This window comes from Andrena cerasifolii, chromosome 13, assembly GCF_050908995.1.
Source record: "Andrena cerasifolii isolate SP2316 chromosome 13, iyAndCera1_principal, whole genome shotgun sequence".
NCBI lineage: Eukaryota > Metazoa > Arthropoda > Insecta > Hymenoptera > Andrenidae > Andrena > Andrena cerasifolii.
Genome location: NC_135130.1, coordinates 6,071,832 through 6,088,496, shown reverse-complemented (window position 1 = coordinate 6,088,496; position 16,665 = coordinate 6,071,832). Strand labels below are relative to the sequence as shown.

At 43.8% G+C, this 16,665-nt stretch overlaps 1 protein-coding gene across 2 annotated transcripts in view; it reads left to right on the top strand.

The window, feature by feature from the left end:
- Apolpp (retinoid- and fatty-acid binding glycoprotein apolipophorin) overlaps positions 1-14,192 on the top strand; it is a 46,378-nt gene extending 32,186 nt beyond the window's left edge. Inside the window, exons 6-26 of one of the 2 annotated variants that reach the window (XM_076825544.1) lie at positions 136-645; positions 1,214-1,400; positions 1,481-1,697; positions 1,855-2,147; positions 2,337-2,531; positions 2,615-2,841; positions 4,017-4,509; positions 4,596-4,780; positions 4,863-5,083; positions 5,175-5,748; positions 5,907-6,151; positions 7,191-7,434; positions 7,510-7,746; positions 9,606-9,739; positions 9,956-10,113; positions 10,315-10,498; positions 10,576-10,714; positions 11,385-11,573; positions 12,524-12,769; positions 12,890-13,096; positions 13,471-14,192. In XM_076825544.1, the coding sequence (XP_076681659.1) occupies positions 136-645; positions 1,214-1,400; positions 1,481-1,697; positions 1,855-2,147; positions 2,337-2,531; positions 2,615-2,841; positions 4,017-4,509; positions 4,596-4,780; positions 4,863-5,083; positions 5,175-5,748; positions 5,907-6,151; positions 7,191-7,434; positions 7,510-7,746; positions 9,606-9,739; positions 9,956-10,113; positions 10,315-10,498; positions 10,576-10,714; positions 11,385-11,573; positions 12,524-12,769; positions 12,890-13,096; positions 13,471-13,500 (5,115 nt within the window). In that variant the 3' untranslated portion in view covers positions 13,501-14,192. Of the gene's footprint in view, positions 1-135; positions 646-1,213; positions 1,401-1,480; positions 1,698-1,836; positions 2,148-2,336; positions 2,532-2,614; positions 2,842-4,016; positions 4,510-4,595; positions 4,781-4,862; positions 5,084-5,174; positions 5,749-5,906; positions 6,152-7,190; positions 7,435-7,509; positions 7,747-9,605; positions 9,740-9,955; positions 10,114-10,314; positions 10,499-10,575; positions 10,715-11,384; positions 11,574-12,523; positions 12,770-12,889; positions 13,097-13,470 lie in introns of both variants that reach the window. The other variant, XM_076825542.1, reaches the window with a different exon arrangement.
- Positions 14,193-16,665: the final 2,473 nt, after the last annotated feature.

Here is a 16,665-nt window from a genome sequence, read left to right as displayed (position 1 = left end):
GTGAGGATACACTATTTCACCTAAAAATGGCTTTTTTAGCCTGGCTTCGTTCAAAAATTACTCATCCTGATCATAGAAAAGTCTCCAAGAGTCTTCTGAACTGCTATGAATTCTCATTTGTGTTTGCGGCGATAGACTACAGGACACCTGGAGCTTGGCAACAAGGTGGACAAGCCCTCCAAGCTGCAGGGTACTTTGGATCTGAAAATGCCCAGCGACAAGCTCAGCAATTTGAAACTCGAGATCTCCAGTAACCTATTGGAGCCAACCGAGGAGAAGGATCTACTGGAGTGTGCAGAGTCCATAAAGCTGACGTACAACAACGACAAAACGATCCAGATGGAGTCGTACTTGAAACTGCTGGGACTTAGCAAGGGCCTGGAAACACCCAGCGAGGGCAAGAGTAGGCTCACCCTCAGTATCCTCAAGTTCCCCCAGTTGAAGGTGGATGGCAACTACAAGTACAATCCTACGGAGGAGAAGAAGACGGCTACCATGGATGTGAACGCAAGCTTCGGGGACAGGAAGGCCAATCTTCAGGTCAACAATGAATACCGCCCGGACGTAGCTGTTGTGAATATGAAGGCTAAATGCGACCTGCAGCTCGAGAACCTGAACAACGTCGAAATGGACCTCGTTTACAAGGTACAGATTTGCCCTCGGCACTTTATTACTTTGTCGCTCAGAATGGGAGAGACTGCGAATTAGCGAGAGATACTGACGAGGGAACCACGTGAGGTGTTATCTACCGATTTAGATGAAACTTTCTAGAAAAGTAAAGAGTTGAAAAATATTTCACTGTTCGACCGTAACTGTAGACACTTAATAGTTTACGAGATATTTAATAACAAACGTCACATATGCTCGTTGGACTTAAGTGTCTGAAATTTCAGTGTTGTAACAAGTTGCGCCGATGACTCGGTGGTAAAGTAATTGATTCCTAACCGCGTAGCTTGAGTTCGAATCCCATTGACCTGGAAATTATTTTTCACAGTTTCTTTTAATTTATATACTTCGGAAACATTTCTTTAAAAATATAAAATATAAAATAAAGTAATAAATATTAATTGTGAGCGACCCTCTCGCTCATACACAGTGTTTCTCTCATTCGCCACCGGCAAGAAGAGAAGAAGTAGGGACATAGCATTCAACTTAGTTTGAGACAACAATACTCTATACAAGCATCATCTTTGAGCATCATCTCGCATTCCAGAGGCACAAAGACGAGAACAGGCGGACAACAGACATCGTCGTCACCGCTGACAACGCCAAGTACACCCTGAACAGCGAGATCCAGCAGCAGGGCGCGGACAGTCTGTTCAACGTGCAGGCCAGTTCCCCAGCAGGGAAGACAGAAGTGCTCTCCAAGTTCCAGAAGCTGGGTGGACAGGAGTTCAAAGGTGAGTCGAGCGACATCGTGTCAAGATTGCACGTAAGAGGTTCGATAGAGCTGAGCTTGATGGGCGGCTATTCGTCACAGGTGAATGGAAGGTGGTCACGCCCAAGGGATTCGCTAGTGCTGACGCGCACGTTAGCCTGGAGAGCGTTGAGGACTTCGTCATCAGCGCAAACTTCGACAGCGACAAGATCAAGCACCGCAAGATCCACGCCGAAATCGCCAACAAGCCTACCGCCAAGTCAGGCAAGAGGATCGTCATCACTATCACTAGCGACGGCCAGAATATCGTTACTGGAAGGTATGGCAAAAGTTACTATATCTCACACGGTTGCCATTGCTATGGGAGCTCTTAAAGGCTACGTTGCTAGAAAATTTGCACTTTAAGGCGGGTGGTAAAGACATTTTCTCACCGTTTTCTAAACATATTCCGGACTAAGATTCCACTGTCTATGCAGCACGAATTACAAGAAGCGCGAGGAGGACGGGAAGATCGTAGTGGAGGGTAACGGGAACCTCAAGGTCGGCGACAACGCGAGGACCTCCTCGTTCAAGTACACCCGCCAGCAGCTGACACACGAAAAGGACGGCGAGGTCGGCGTGGCGATGGTGCTCAACGCGAATTTCGGGCCCTCCGCCATTGTCGGTGAACTGAAGCTCTCGAACAAGGAGGTTCACCTGTTCAACAGCTACTGCGAGCAGAACAAGGACTGCGCCCACTTCAAACTCCAATCGATACTAGACACTGAACGTGAGTGCTGTACTTGTACTTCTGTAATCTGACAATTGGTTGTGCGACGGTAAGTTTCGAGTATGTGATACTTGAAGCACTGAAAGTTGTACGGAAGTTGTAGACTCGAGACAGCACCGTCATCGATGGACAATGTCCCAGCAGCTCTATACATTATTTGGTTTGACCGTCCTGGGGTATGATTTTCAGAGAAAACTTTGCTGAAGCATCAAATAACAGTGGAAGTCGACCTGAAGAAGTTCAACGTGCCAGCTGAATTTGGTCTGAAGACCAGCACTGAGTTCAAGGCTCCAATTCTGGACCACACCACGAACCTCTACCTCCACTCAACGAAAGACAAGACTGAGTACACGTACCAGCTCTTCGTGCATCCCAAAGAAGCAGGTAGAGATGAGGAAGAGTGGTTATGCTGACGACGATCGTCGCATTTGTGAGATCCTCTTCATTTATTATGCCTTTGGTTATAGCTACCATCCTGACCCTGCCAGCTCGCGAGATGGCTGTTATTCTGTCTTTCGATTTGCCAAAGACCAAGAAAACTGGAGCATATAGGGTGGACCTGTCTGTCTATTTGGACAGGAAGAATAAGCCAACCGATAAGACCAGCTTGACAGCTAGTGGAGACATCAATGTTGACAAGAACGCCATGTTCCTCAACGGAGAGACCAGATTCACCTATCCAACGCAGACTAAGGTACGGTAGATAAATTTTCGATTCTTCGAGATTATAAAGTGTTACTTATCTATTAAAACTACGTTATTAGAAAGGAATTAACACTCTGTATGGCGCAAGGTTTTGAAAAATGCCTCTTTAACCCTTAGACAGTGAATAATTCAGTGTCAGGTGGATGCGGGGTTCATTTTGACCCGCAATCTAATTCATACACACCTCAGAGCTTCCCTAGTGGAATCTGATCCTGTTATAATCTAAAATCCTCAGTTTCCTCAAGAAGTAATATATGTAGTTTGGTATTTAAAATGGGTCTAAATTGGACCTGCATCTAGAACAGGGACCTTTTGACCTACAATATAAATTCGTTAATGATATACTCAGAATTAGGCCTGTAACGAATATTCGAATATTCGAACAGTATTCGAATAATTAGAAGTATTCAAATATTCGGAGTGGTCAAGTTTCGGATGTGTCGAATAGGAATCTAAACATGAAATATTTTTTCATACTGTATCGTGAAATTCTTTTCATATTGGCCTGTACAATTATTTGTTTTTCAAATGATAAATTTGGAACCTTATTAATCTCGGTAACTTTATAAATTTTGAAATGTAAACGATATTCGAATACTACTAATTATTCGAATTTTCAAATACTCGAAGAAATTATTCGATTCTTCGAATACTCGGAGAAATTATTCGATTTTTCGAATACTCGAAGAAATTATTCGATTTTTCGAATACTCGAAGAAATTATTCGTATTCGAAATTATTCGAATTATTCGAATATTCGAATATTTATTATTATTATTATTATTATTTATTTATTTAAACGGGACTAGCCCTATGTTGTGTGAAGTAATACATAGATACCAAATTTCAAGATAACGATGAAACCGCTTATTGCTATTCCATAGGAATAATTTTGCGCGCCGCTGCTAGAAATATTTACATCTCTGCTCAGATAAAACTTCTGTCTTAAACGTTGATCTTGTTATCTAAAATTCTTATTTTTTTTATAACAGTGACATTAATAAGTAGTGAGTAAAAGTAAGAGTTGCCTTCGTTAGACGAGGATGAAGTAAAACCCCAAAGCCTAGCACAAGACGCAAATCCCTCGGCGTGAAAGCACGCCGACACCACTCGAACTGTCAATCGATATTCCACTCCGCTAAAAGTGAATACTCTTGTTTAAAGGACATGGTAGTGAAAGGAAAGCTCCACTATGGTGGCGAACGCCTGCTGGACGCCAACGTGGACATTGACGTGTTCGCCAAGAAGAACCAGAGGATCGTCATCGTGGCCAACCTCCAGCGCAACGAGCTTCCAAACGGGAACAACATGACTGGTCTACTCGAGGTGAACAGCCATGGCCAGCAGTTGAAGCTCGACCTCAAGTCCCACCTGGCTGCATCCACCAAGGAAATAGGATTCGGCACCTTCTTCACCTACAACGACGTCCATCAGAAACCGAAGACCCTGGGCGCCCTGTTCTCCGCCGACCTCAGCCGTATCTTCCTACTCGTAACTCTGCCTGACAAGGAGCTGATCAAGGACGAATGGAAGATGCAGCTCTCGAAGGCCCAGCAGAAGGTAGACAGGGAACTGTCCCTGCTGGGCGAGGCACCTGAGGTGACGAGCTTCGAGGCCAACGACTTGAATAGCTTCAAGTTCCTCCAGTACTCCAAGAGTGAGTTACCTTTAGAACGACCAACAGGATTGAAAGGCCTACTCCACTCGGTTACAGGTACTTATGCCCGATGACGTTTATTTCAGAGAACCCTGACAACAAGCTAAGTGTCAATGGCCAGGTCGTACTCGGTCAGTTGGCCGAGGTCCACGCAGACGCCTTCAAAGATGGCGCCAAGAAGAACCTGTTCCACATCCTGGTCCACCTGGACGAGAAGCAGTTCCTGAAACCCGACTTTGGATACAACAAGGAGAACGTGGCCCAGGTTCTGGTAAGCAGACACAGGTGTTGCTGTACTACCACTGGAAGGCAGGGTGAGTGGAGATCGCTGAAGGTTAATTTGAATGCTACAGGATGATGCTAAGAACAGACACGTGGAGGTCGTGAAGAAGATGAAGGATGTGCAGGAGTACGTGATGCAGCAGGTGCAAGCGGAGTTTGGAGACCTGGTGGAGCACCTGAAGAAGGCTCAGCCGAACCTGAAGCCACTTCTGGAATATTACAAGACGGAGCTGAATAAGATGAAGGACGAGGTCAGCGCTGATGAGACTATCAAAGAAATTCAAGCTACTTTGTGAGTATCCTAATTCTTTGAAAAAAAAATAGCGAGAGTGCGAACTGAAAATCTCGAGTTCCCTAACCAAACGTCACTTTCCGTTCCCAAGGAACAAGTACTTCGGCGCCATAGTCGCTGTAGTCACGAAGACCATGAAGGATGTGGCGGAGGGTGTGGAGAAGCTGCAGAAGCATCTCAACGAGATCCTATCCAACCTGAAGGATTCCGTAAAGGAGGTCTACCCTCAGCTCAAGGCGTCCTACGACAAGTTGTTCCACGAATGCATGAACATCCTCGACGCTGCGGCCAAGCTCGCCAACACTTATCTGAAGGCTGTCCTGGACCTGATTAACCGCCACCAGAAAGAGCTGCAGGACTTGATAAGCGTGGTGTCCGGGATAACCCAGGACTTCGCCAAGATCATCGCGAAGTCTTTGGAGAAGATCAAGCGCGACCTCGAGGAGTTCGGCGCGCTGCTTGCGAACCAGTTGAAGGCCCTACCGATCTACGAGATGGTGAAGGAGAGGCTGGAGGAGCTCAAGAACTTCCAGCTGCCAGAGAGTGTCCAGGGTCCCATCCAGGACCTCTGCAACTTGATCAAGAACGCTCTGCCCACGGAGGAACTTCGCCAGTTGGCCGAGGCCATTTGCCAATACATCGTCAAGCACGTTAAACACGAGAAGGTACGTTTCGAAAGCCACGTTTATTCATCCAGAGCACTCAGCACCGAAAGAAGGCTCCGCAGAGACCTGCAATGTCCCGTTTCCCAATGCGGTCACGATGACGATGAGCTTTGCGGAAAGAAGACGCTGGTAACTTAAATGTTTCTCCCCGTCCGCAGGTGGACGACGTGGCCGAAATTAAGAAGATCTACTCCAACGCCGTAACCGCGGTGCAATCCACTCTCGGGCTTCTGCAAAAGCAGGCAACGCTGGACAACGTATTGGACCTCGTCCAAATCCAGCAGCCCATTGATTTCGGCCTTTTGTCTAAGTTCCCAGGCATCGCCACCCTCAGGCTCTCCGTTCTGAACGTGTTGCGCAACGGCGAGCTGCCAACACTCTCGGATCTGTACTACACTTACAGGTAAGCGGTTTCGGTAAATGAAATCCTGTGGATGGTAGTCGCGCCGCACCTTTGTCCGGGGCCCCTCTTAACGAAATTAGATTGCTCGATACAAAGCCAGTGAAATTAAAGGGAGAGATGCAAATTACGCTGCACCTCGCTACCGACTCCATGTAACCCTTCCACACCATCACGTACTCCCTCTCTAGCTTTTGCCTGCGACAATGGTATTTAGAGGATCCTTACCACCCCGCGAGTGTTTAGTTATCGCACCTCGAGTTTCCACGCTCGTCAAAGGCTTCTCAGATGAAAACTTTGAGCGGTGCTCAACTCAGCTTTGCAGGGTGGCAACAGGTGTCAGAAACCTGAAAGGGAGATTCTTCGTGAAAAATTAATTCGACAACGTGGAATAAAATTTCTTAATATCGCGCTTCGTTTTCGAGAAAATTGCTTTTCAATTTTAACCAAGTACGCGTGTACTGAAGTACAGGGGGTAAAAAAGTGATGGTCACTGCTTTCACAGGTGAAGCTACACCTCAGAATCGGTGGAGGTTTGTGAAAAAAAATTTGCTGAAAAAAACTTCCCTAAAAAAATTGATAAAATTTTGGCATAGATGAGGTGATCCATGTATTGTGTTTTTTTTCTACAAATCTTCACCGATCTGGAAGTGTAAATTCACCCCTGAAAGCAGTGACCATCACTTTTTTACCACCCTGTACATACTAAGCTAAAATTCAAAGTCAATTTTCTCGAAAACGGAGCGCGACAGCAACAAACTTTATTCTACATTATCGCTTTAATTTTTCACGTAAAGTCACCCCTTAAAGTTGCTGACACCTGTTGCCGAACACCCCGTGTAACGAAGGTCTTCGGAACAATTCCTCAGAGGCGTTCGAGCATTGCTCGGGTCTCGAACGGTTTCCCATGTTCGAGAGATCAGATGCTTCGATCTCTGAGGTATGAAGTTAGGCCGAAGTCCCAAAGCTTCCCACCCTCCCCTCGATTGTAAATCGAGCGGGACCTCGAAGAATCGTCGCCAATCGAAAGCTCTCTGTGCAGACCAACCCTCTACCCGAGCAACATCCTGCCGCCGTTCAAAAAATCGGGCGTCGTCACCGACGGAGGACACTTCTTCACGTTCGACGGCCGCCACCTGACGATGGCCGGCAGGTGCATGTACATCCTGGCGCAGGACATGCAGGACGGCAACTTCTCCGTGGTGGCTAACTTTAACAACGGCGTTCTAATCAGCGTCACGATCACGGAGCCCAAGGAGAGCATCACACTCAAGAACAATGGCAACGTGAGTCACCGGCCTCTGGTTCAAGAGCACCTCGTCCGTCAACGGAGGGCATAATTAAGGCGTTTCTGTCCTCAGATCCTGGTGAATAATAAACCAGCCGATTACCCAGTCAGCACGAAGAATCTGCACGCGTATCTCGTCCAGCCTTTCGCCAATGTCAAGTCCGACTACGGTGTGCGCGTTACGTGCACCAACAAGGCGCCCATGATCTGCGCCGTCCACGTTTCCGGCTTCTACCTCGGCAAACTCCGAGGCCTGCTCGGCGACGGCAACAACGAGCCGTACGACGACTACACTTTGCCCTCTGGAAAGGTGCGCGTCTTATGTCACGCAGCAAGAGTGCATACAGGGCGATTCACGTGACCTGTCCACTCTGAGTGACTTATAAATTTTAAGCGTGATATTTAAAAGAGCAGCGAATTTTCTATGAGAAAGTATTGGGCTTCATTTGTGCTAAAGCTAATAATAATAGCAGGTATGGAAGTCAACGCACACCACTTTTAGCCCATGAAGTTCTAGGAGACCATTAGGTTCATACTTTCTCATAGAAAATTCACTGCTCTTTTAATTGTCATACTTTAGATTACTTTAGAAGTTACTCGAGGTGGACACATTATGCGACTCGCCATGTATACACGTCCCTCACGGACGCCCTGGGTTCGTGAAAGCACAAAACTCACGCACACTGGGATATAGAGTATTGGTGATATTTATTGCATTGATGAAGTAGCCGGTATGCAGTTTATTTTAACCAAAATGTAGGGCACTGTACGCCGAGTCAATAATTGCGCGAAAGTACTTTCCGAATATTAATAGTAAACGAGGTGGAAGTGAATACATGGTAAATATTCCAGGGATGCAGTAAATATTTCCAGTGCTGTATCTCGCTATCTTGAAAGGGCTATGTTCTGCTCTATGCTCAGGATCCCCTTTCAATTCCTTCTCTTATAAATTTTCAATCGACTCAGAACTTGTGCCGCCTCGAATCACTTGTCGCGATGCTCACCATTTTAGCAGTGGACGGATGTTTGAAGGCTTCTAAAGATTTATCGGTACCGTCGAAAATGTTGAAATTCGAATAATATTCGAAGAGATATTAATTCTCTGTCGTGTGCTGGAAGTGGGTTGAAACTAGAGCTGTAAATATTCGAATAGTCGAACTATATTCGTATATTCGAATACTCCTAATTATTCGAATATTCGAATACTCCTAATTATTCGAATATTCGAATACTCCTAATTATTCGAATATCCGAATACTCCTAATTATTCGAATATCCGAATACTCCTAATTATTCGAATATTCGAATACTCCTAATTATTCGAATACTATTCGAATATTTCTAATTATTCGAATACTATTCGAATATTTCTAATTATTCGAATACTATTCGAATACTCCTAATTATTCGAATACTATTGGAATACTCCTAATTATTCGAATATTCGAATACTCCTAATTATTCAAATACTATTCGAATACTCCTAATTATTCGAATACTGTTCGAATACTCCTAATTATTCGAATACTATTCGAATACTCCTAATTATTCGAATACTATTCGAATACTCCTAATTATTCGAATACTATTCGAATTCTCCTAATTATTCGAATACTGTTCGAATACTCCTAATTATTCGAATATTCGAATACTCCTAATTATTCAAATACTATTCGAATACTCCTAATTATTCGAATACTGTTCGAATACTCCTAATTATTCGAATACTATTCGAATACTCCTAATTATTCGAATACTATTCGAATACTCCTAATTATTCGAATACTATTCGAATTCTCCTAATTATTCGAATACTGTTCGAATACTCCTAATTATTCGAATACTATTCGAATACTCCTAATTATTCGAATACTATTCGAATACTCCTAATTATTCGAATACTATTCGAATACTCCTAATTATTCGAATACTATTCGAATACTCCTAATTATTCGAATACTATTCGACTACTCCTAATTATTCGAAATAATATTCGACTACTCCTAATATTCGAATACTTAGAATATCCGAATATTCGTAACAGTCCTAGTTGGAACGTGTTCGGTTCCATCGCTGAAGCGGGATCCTCGATTATGGGGATGTGTTGCTGGACTGATTCGACAAGTCTGCGCGAATTTTCGGTGGTTACTGATTGCCGATGTTTTTCAGATCACGGAGAGCGCAACGGACTTCGGAAACGCGTACAAGCTGAAGGGTGACTGTCCAGCTACGACCGCGGTTGAGCACAAAGATCGTGCTCCAGTCTGCACGGAGTACTTCTCTGGCCAGAACTCACCCCTTCGGTAAGTAACTCATCGACGAATGTCATCGTACCTCGAATAACTATCATTAAGCTTCCTACCGAAATTTAAGAATCGATTTCCAACAAAAGACCATACGAATGGTCACCTCAAAGTGGTCGCTAAAAGCACCCTTTTAAAAGAATTCCACGAAAGGGGCTGTAGACAGGGAAAATATCCGGAGAGTGTTTGTTAACGGTGAACAAAACGTGATTACAGATCCGGCTTCAATTACGTCAGCCCATCCGAGTATCGTGTTGCTTGCGACCACGCTGTTGCTGCTAACCAACCGGAAGGACCTTGTGTGATTGCTGCAGCCTACCACTATGCTTGCTACGCGGCCGGGCTTATGAGCACCAGTCTTCCACCAGCATGCAGTAAGCTTGTTAATTTTAATTCCCTTCCCCAGTTTCAACCCCCGCGTCGTGCTCCTTTCACAAATTATTTCCACAATTATTTCTGCGCAATTACAAGGGCGCATAGATACGGAGTGATTAAATACCCTTGGAAACTGGCACCGGTCGAGCCCAGAAAGCCTCAAGATTTCAGATTCCTAACGATGCATTCTGTGGTTCTAGTGAAATGTAAAGTGGGCGCGAACAAAGTGGACGTCGGCGACAGTTTCAGCGTCAAGGTGCCAAAGAAGGAGGCTGACGTCATCTTCGTAGTGGAGCAGCAGACACCGAATGAGAAAATCTTCAAGGACATGGTCACGCCGCTGATGTCCGAGCTCAAGGAGGAGTTGAAGCACCATGGAATAACGTGAGCGCAATTTATTCACGCTGCAGGAACGAGTCGCGTAAAATTCCACCAACTAACATTCCAACTCGCACTTGCAGAGATGTGCACGTCGGTCTGATCGGATTCAGCGAGAAGATGAAGTGGCCGCAGCATTACACCCTCGACGGCGACACGAACATCAACGGCGAGGTGAAGAGCATGAAGTTCTACGATACCAAACCGATCATCACTCTTGAGGTAACCACGCTTCCTACGCAATGCCCCCCTTTATCACTTCCAGTGGCGTCGGCGTGTTATCACGCCGAGGAGCTTGGAACGCGTTTTCACGTCGATATTGGGTTCCGCAAGATAACTTTTCGCGGAACCCAAAAATTCGCATCGCCAAGTGTCAATTGGGAAACGCTCAGCTAATATATCGATCTTGAGTTCAATTACTCCAACAATTGATCCACAATTGAGGATCGTTTGTGCGCGTTGCAAATCGCCAGTATCGACGATTCATCTTGTTGGTTGTCAACGTAACACGTGTTTATGCGATTCCTTTTTAAGATAGCGCGGTTGAATCATCGCGACTTACTGTTTTTCCTCGCGCAGCGTGATGCGTGACTTCTGAGGCGCCTCGTCGTTTCTTTCCCGCGCAAAAAGCGATCCCCGGGCGAAAGAGCGGCACTCGATAACAGTAGGTACTGGACGCTTGTGAATATTCATCGTATTTTAATAGCCGATTGATTGGCCAGGCGATGTACGTAAACACGGTTTATCGGCGTTCGGCGTGCTCGTCTTTCAGGGAACTTTCCCATTTGTTCTTCGCGGGGCGCAATTTCGATCGAACGTCGGCGCATTCGTTAGCATGGTTTAAGTAAACCGTGGCGACGTTCGACGTTGTAAATGAGAGTACCATTTGCAGGAAGCGAAATCGTCTAACACGGAGCAGAGATTGACTTACCTGCAGCAGAGGCTGGACGTCGAGCTGGGAACATTCAAGCTGACCGACGCCTACGAGGAAGCCATCAACTATCCGTTCAGACCTGGCGCGGCGAAGGTTGTGATCGGTGTGATCGCCAACCCCTGCGAGAAGAGCCCGCTTCCAATCTCTGTAAGCATAATTTCGCAAATTAGGGGAATACTCTGCAACCGATTATTGAGTGGGAAAGGATTTGGGGGAATACTTAATAGAGCTTAAATATTCGGATAGTTGAACTATTCGAATAATTCAAATATTCCTAATTATTCGAATTGTATTTGAATACTACCAATTATTCGAATAATATTCAAATACTCCTAATTATTCGAATAATATTCAAATACTCCTAATTATTCGAATAATATTCAAATCCTCATAATTATTCGAATACTCCTAGTTAGTTCGAATACTTCTAATTATTCGAATACTTTTACTTATTCAAATACTCCTAGTTATTCGAAAACTTCTAATTATTCGAGTACTTTTACTTATTCGAATACTTTTACTTATTCGAATACTCCTAGTTATTTGAATACTCATAGTTAGTTCGAATACTTCTAATTATTCGAATACTTTTACTTATTCGAATACTCGTAGTTATTCGAATACTTCTAATTATTCGAATACTTTTACTTATTCAAATACTCCTAGTTATTCGAATATTTCTAATTATTCGAATACTTTTACTTATTCGAATACTCCTAGTTATTCAAATACTTCTAATTATTCGAATACGTTTACTTATTCGAATACTTAGAATATTCGAATATTCGTAACAGCTCTAATACTGAATTCGATCAAGTATTGAGTGGAAAATAATATGAACTGTTTCCTCCCTCTCAAACACCCTCAAACATAGCCAACTCCTCGAACTATAAAATCGACTTAAACCTCCTCAAAAATATGCAGTAGTAGCCAGAGAAATTGCACCACCTCGAAAACGTCAATTTACACGCCCACCCTCAGTGGCTCCATTAATCAATTACAACCACCATCTCTGGTCACTTCTGAATTCTCCTCTACCGAGGAACACGGCCCCTCCAGCTTCCCGTATGAAGTTAAAGAATTTGCTTCCCTTTCAGCTGCAGCAAATAAGACTTCTGCTGGGACAGAAGACTTACCGCGACCTGGGACTCACCTACCACCACGTGTCCTTCCCCAAAGACCTCCTCGTATCCGGCAAGCTGCAGAAGAATATCGTCGGCTACGATCACGACAGCGTGTACACGTTCGCCGACAGCAAGAAGAAGCCTCTCAGCGGAAACGCCGACATGAAGAACCACCTCGTCGTGCCGACCAGCGACGTCTGCGCTGACTTCGCGGTTTCCGTAAGTGTTCAACAAGTGATACTCGCCTATAATTAACAAGACACCCCTGCGAGAAGGCGAACGTAGGCGTCTGCAGGATCCGCCCGGCACGGTAAATTCACCGTGAACATTTTGTTGCAGTCGGGTGGCGCAGCGTTCAGCTCGGACAACTTCATGGACGCCAAGCCGAACCAGAAGAAGCAATTCATCCAAGTGGCCGCCAAGAGGATCGCCGACGGGCTGGCCAATCTCGAGCTGGAGAAAGATTGCTCGTGCAAAGATCAGTACGGCCTCATCGGGCGTTCTCGATGCAAGATCGTTGCGCGCAGAGAGAAGGAATCGCATGCGGTAAGCAGTCGAATATTTGCCACCTCTCTGGGGACAATTAAATTAGGAAAGAAATACAGCTAGGCTATTCCGTACTTTTCCGAACGCAACCACAAGAATTTCAAAGTCGATTTTCTCAAAAATGAAGCGCAATATCAAAAAATTTTATTCCTCTCTCTCGACTTATTTACCCCTTATAAGTCGAAAATATACAGTAACTTTTTTTGATATCGCGCTTCATTTTCGAGAAAATCGGCTCTGAAATTCTTGACGTTGCGCCCAGTCGTGTACAGGAAAACCTACCCTTAACGAAGTGCTCGTGTTCCCACGATAAATATAATCGACCCTTAGGAGCTACAAATGAATATTACTAATCCATCCCTTGAACATTTCAGAGACACACCAAGGGAGGAGCGAAGGGCTAAACGGCGCCGCCAGCGCCGCGCAGCCTACCATTACTAATTAATTTAGGTGTAATGTATTTGTTACTTTGTTATAATACGGCCACGCGTCTTTTGATACTTGTATAAGCGGCAAGATCGTTAGACCCCACCATCGCCCGCGGAACGACGGGAGACCTCAGCCACGAAGCGCGACGAGGAGGGCTGGTGATCCGCGTCTGTGCATCCGAACATCCGCTAGATTGTACGCGACAGTCGCTTCCTATTACTCTTCTTTTCTCTGCCACCGCAACGCGGCAAGAGACGTGACTTACACCGCGTGGCGGTTCAACTCGTCGCTGCTCAGCTCAAGTTTCGTACACCCCCTGTCCCTGTTGGACCAGGCATTAAGCAACGTTCAAAGCACGAGGATAAATTAATATCGTATGAAGCATGTCCCCCTCCTACCCCCTCATTCCATGCCCCCCCCCCCACCCCCCAACCCCTCCCGCCCCTAGTGCCCGTTCGCGCAATACGGGACATCGATTCGATTTACGGTACTATTTGTACGGCTTACTTCTATTAAATTAAGATACAGATGCTACCAGACCCCCCCGAGGTAATCTGAATTCAATACCGACCACATTGCGTACCGTTTATCGTCGGCGAGCATGGCGATTTCACGCGCTGTATGCTATGGTTTCCGAAGAAATATACGTACATTGTTCTTACACGTACCACGAAGTTGTTTATTGGGGGCTCCGCGACCCCTCGTCGATCCCCAGTTTCTGACCTTTCGGTTAACCCTTTTTCGCTGCGGTGTTCGACTATAGTCCACGCATTAAAAAAAAAAAACGCGTTCTCTTTTACTGTGATACTCAGCAATGTTATCCGAAAAATATGAGAAACTGAAAATTAACCCTTAATTGGTATCCTGGGGTCCCTCATGACCCTAGACACGTCTAAGTTCGTAAACTGAATTTCTAATTAATTTTATAATAATAGTTTAACTTTCTACGTTTCTATTATTTTGTACATTGCCTAAGAACAAAATATTCATAGGGGTTGATCTAGTGTCGACTTTACAAATTTCTGTGACCTTTTTTATTTGGGGTCTGCCACGACCTCAGTATACCAGCTACATTTGCCAAAAACAGTATACCAGTTAAGGGTTAAAAATTTTTTTTACTGATGTAAAATTGACACTTTTCAAGAATCGTCCGAATAATTAAATACGCAGATAAGGGTTAAGGAGGGACTATCCTTTTTTTCTCGAGAAATTCAGAAGCAAATCGTTCTGAGCCTTTTTATGACTTTATATTTAACATTTGAAAATATTAAAAAAAAATTGTGTTAAAATATATATTTATTAATATGCATAAGTTATATCATCGATGAACCTCAAAAACAATAAAAACGTCGAAAATTGACCAAAATTGTAGAGCTTAGGAAAAAAGTAGGTACGATTAAAAAAATTCCTACAAAATCGTACATTCTCTTCTAAGCTCTACAATTTTCTCCATTTTCGACCTCTTTATTGTGTTGGAGGTTCATCGATGATATAATTTCATAAATAATAAGAATATTTTTAGTTTTACGATTCTACACAAAAATTAAAGGCGCTAGAACCCCCACCGTAGGAAGATGCTTCGATAGCGACACCACAATACATATTTTTAACAACAAAAAAAAATCGTATCTTCAAATGTTAAATATAAAATCACAAAAAGGTTCAAAATGATTTGCTTCATAATTTCTGCAGAAAAAAATCCCAAATTGGCTGGTTTTAGCGTTGGGTTAAGTATAGTCTCCCCTTAAGCAGTGCTGGATCAACCAATAAAAAAAAAAGCACGTGCTTAGGGCACCAGGAGAAAGGGGGGCGCCATGGAGATTTTCTGAATTCTAAAATATTTTATATAGTAATAAATAATCAGTGGCACACCCCGAGGGGAGGGTGTGGGCTGGCACACACTGCACTACAAAATCCCAAAGTGTGAAAAAAATCCGAGGACGCCATCCCTTGTTGACAAAAATAAATTCGTGCGGTTTCTGACGAATCTAAAATTTCTATTCCTATCAAAAATATTAAGAAACGTTTAATCTATCATATCGTCAAAGCGCGGTAATTTTTAAAATCCACGTTTGAAGGATCCGGCGGTTTTTTGCTGAAACCAATTTTTGAGCCGGTTTCGCAGCAAGAATATTCCGCTCAGAGCGTTTTGAAGGGAACGGAAAGTGGGGTAATCCGTCGGAGCGATCCGGATGCTGGAAACCCTGCCATCCGACATAAAATTTGAAATTTAAACTCGTAGAGCAACACGTGTTGCACGTGCTTGTTTTTATTCACTTGAGACTCTATAGGTCTTAACCTAAAGCTGTATTGTTACTAACGCGAAACGATAACTTGCAGAATAATTCTGATACAGGAAAGCAAAGGCTATCGAATAGTATATAATAGATTGCCCACAGACAATTGTTATTGGAAGAAATTTACTAGGAAATGAAAACCCCTTCTCTTTGGCGCACGTGTGACCTTTTAGGATCTAGAGTTTATAGCAACAGCCATGTTGTACCCACCTCCCTTTAGCAGTAGCAATAAAAACCATTATTATTATTGTTATTATTATCTGCGACCTTAGTAAATCATAAAACTGATAGCAGAAGCCAGGAACCTCCTAGTGACCTTCTCTTGTGGCTATCACACCACGTGTAAGAGTGTTTTATTGTTTTATTATTGTTGAAAGGAATATTAGTTTCCAAAGTAATTGCCTGGTACAGAAGTTATGAGAAGAATTCGTTTCTCATTTTGTATCCCATGCGAAATTCGAGGAGATCAAGGATGGCATACTGAATTGTGTAATTAATTCATTTAAATGTGTCTGAATAAATTTATGGCTCATTTATATAATGTTGCGTGATTTAGGGGCTAAACTATGCCAACATATTTTGCTTTCATGCGCTCCAAATATGCCCCATGCCACTCGTACACGTGACCCTGATTTCAGGATAAAAAAATACCATTTTTGTCAACAATAGCGTTTATAATTAAACTAGCTTTACTACTCGGCTTCGCCCTTTTACCTTCTGATTTCATAAAACACAAAGGATTTCTTTTATTAAGTCTTTTTTTTGTTGTAAAAATGGTCACATTTGTCTGGATTAGCCGGGCATAAAAGAGTTGAGGTACATTTCGTGACTCCAGAGTTTACC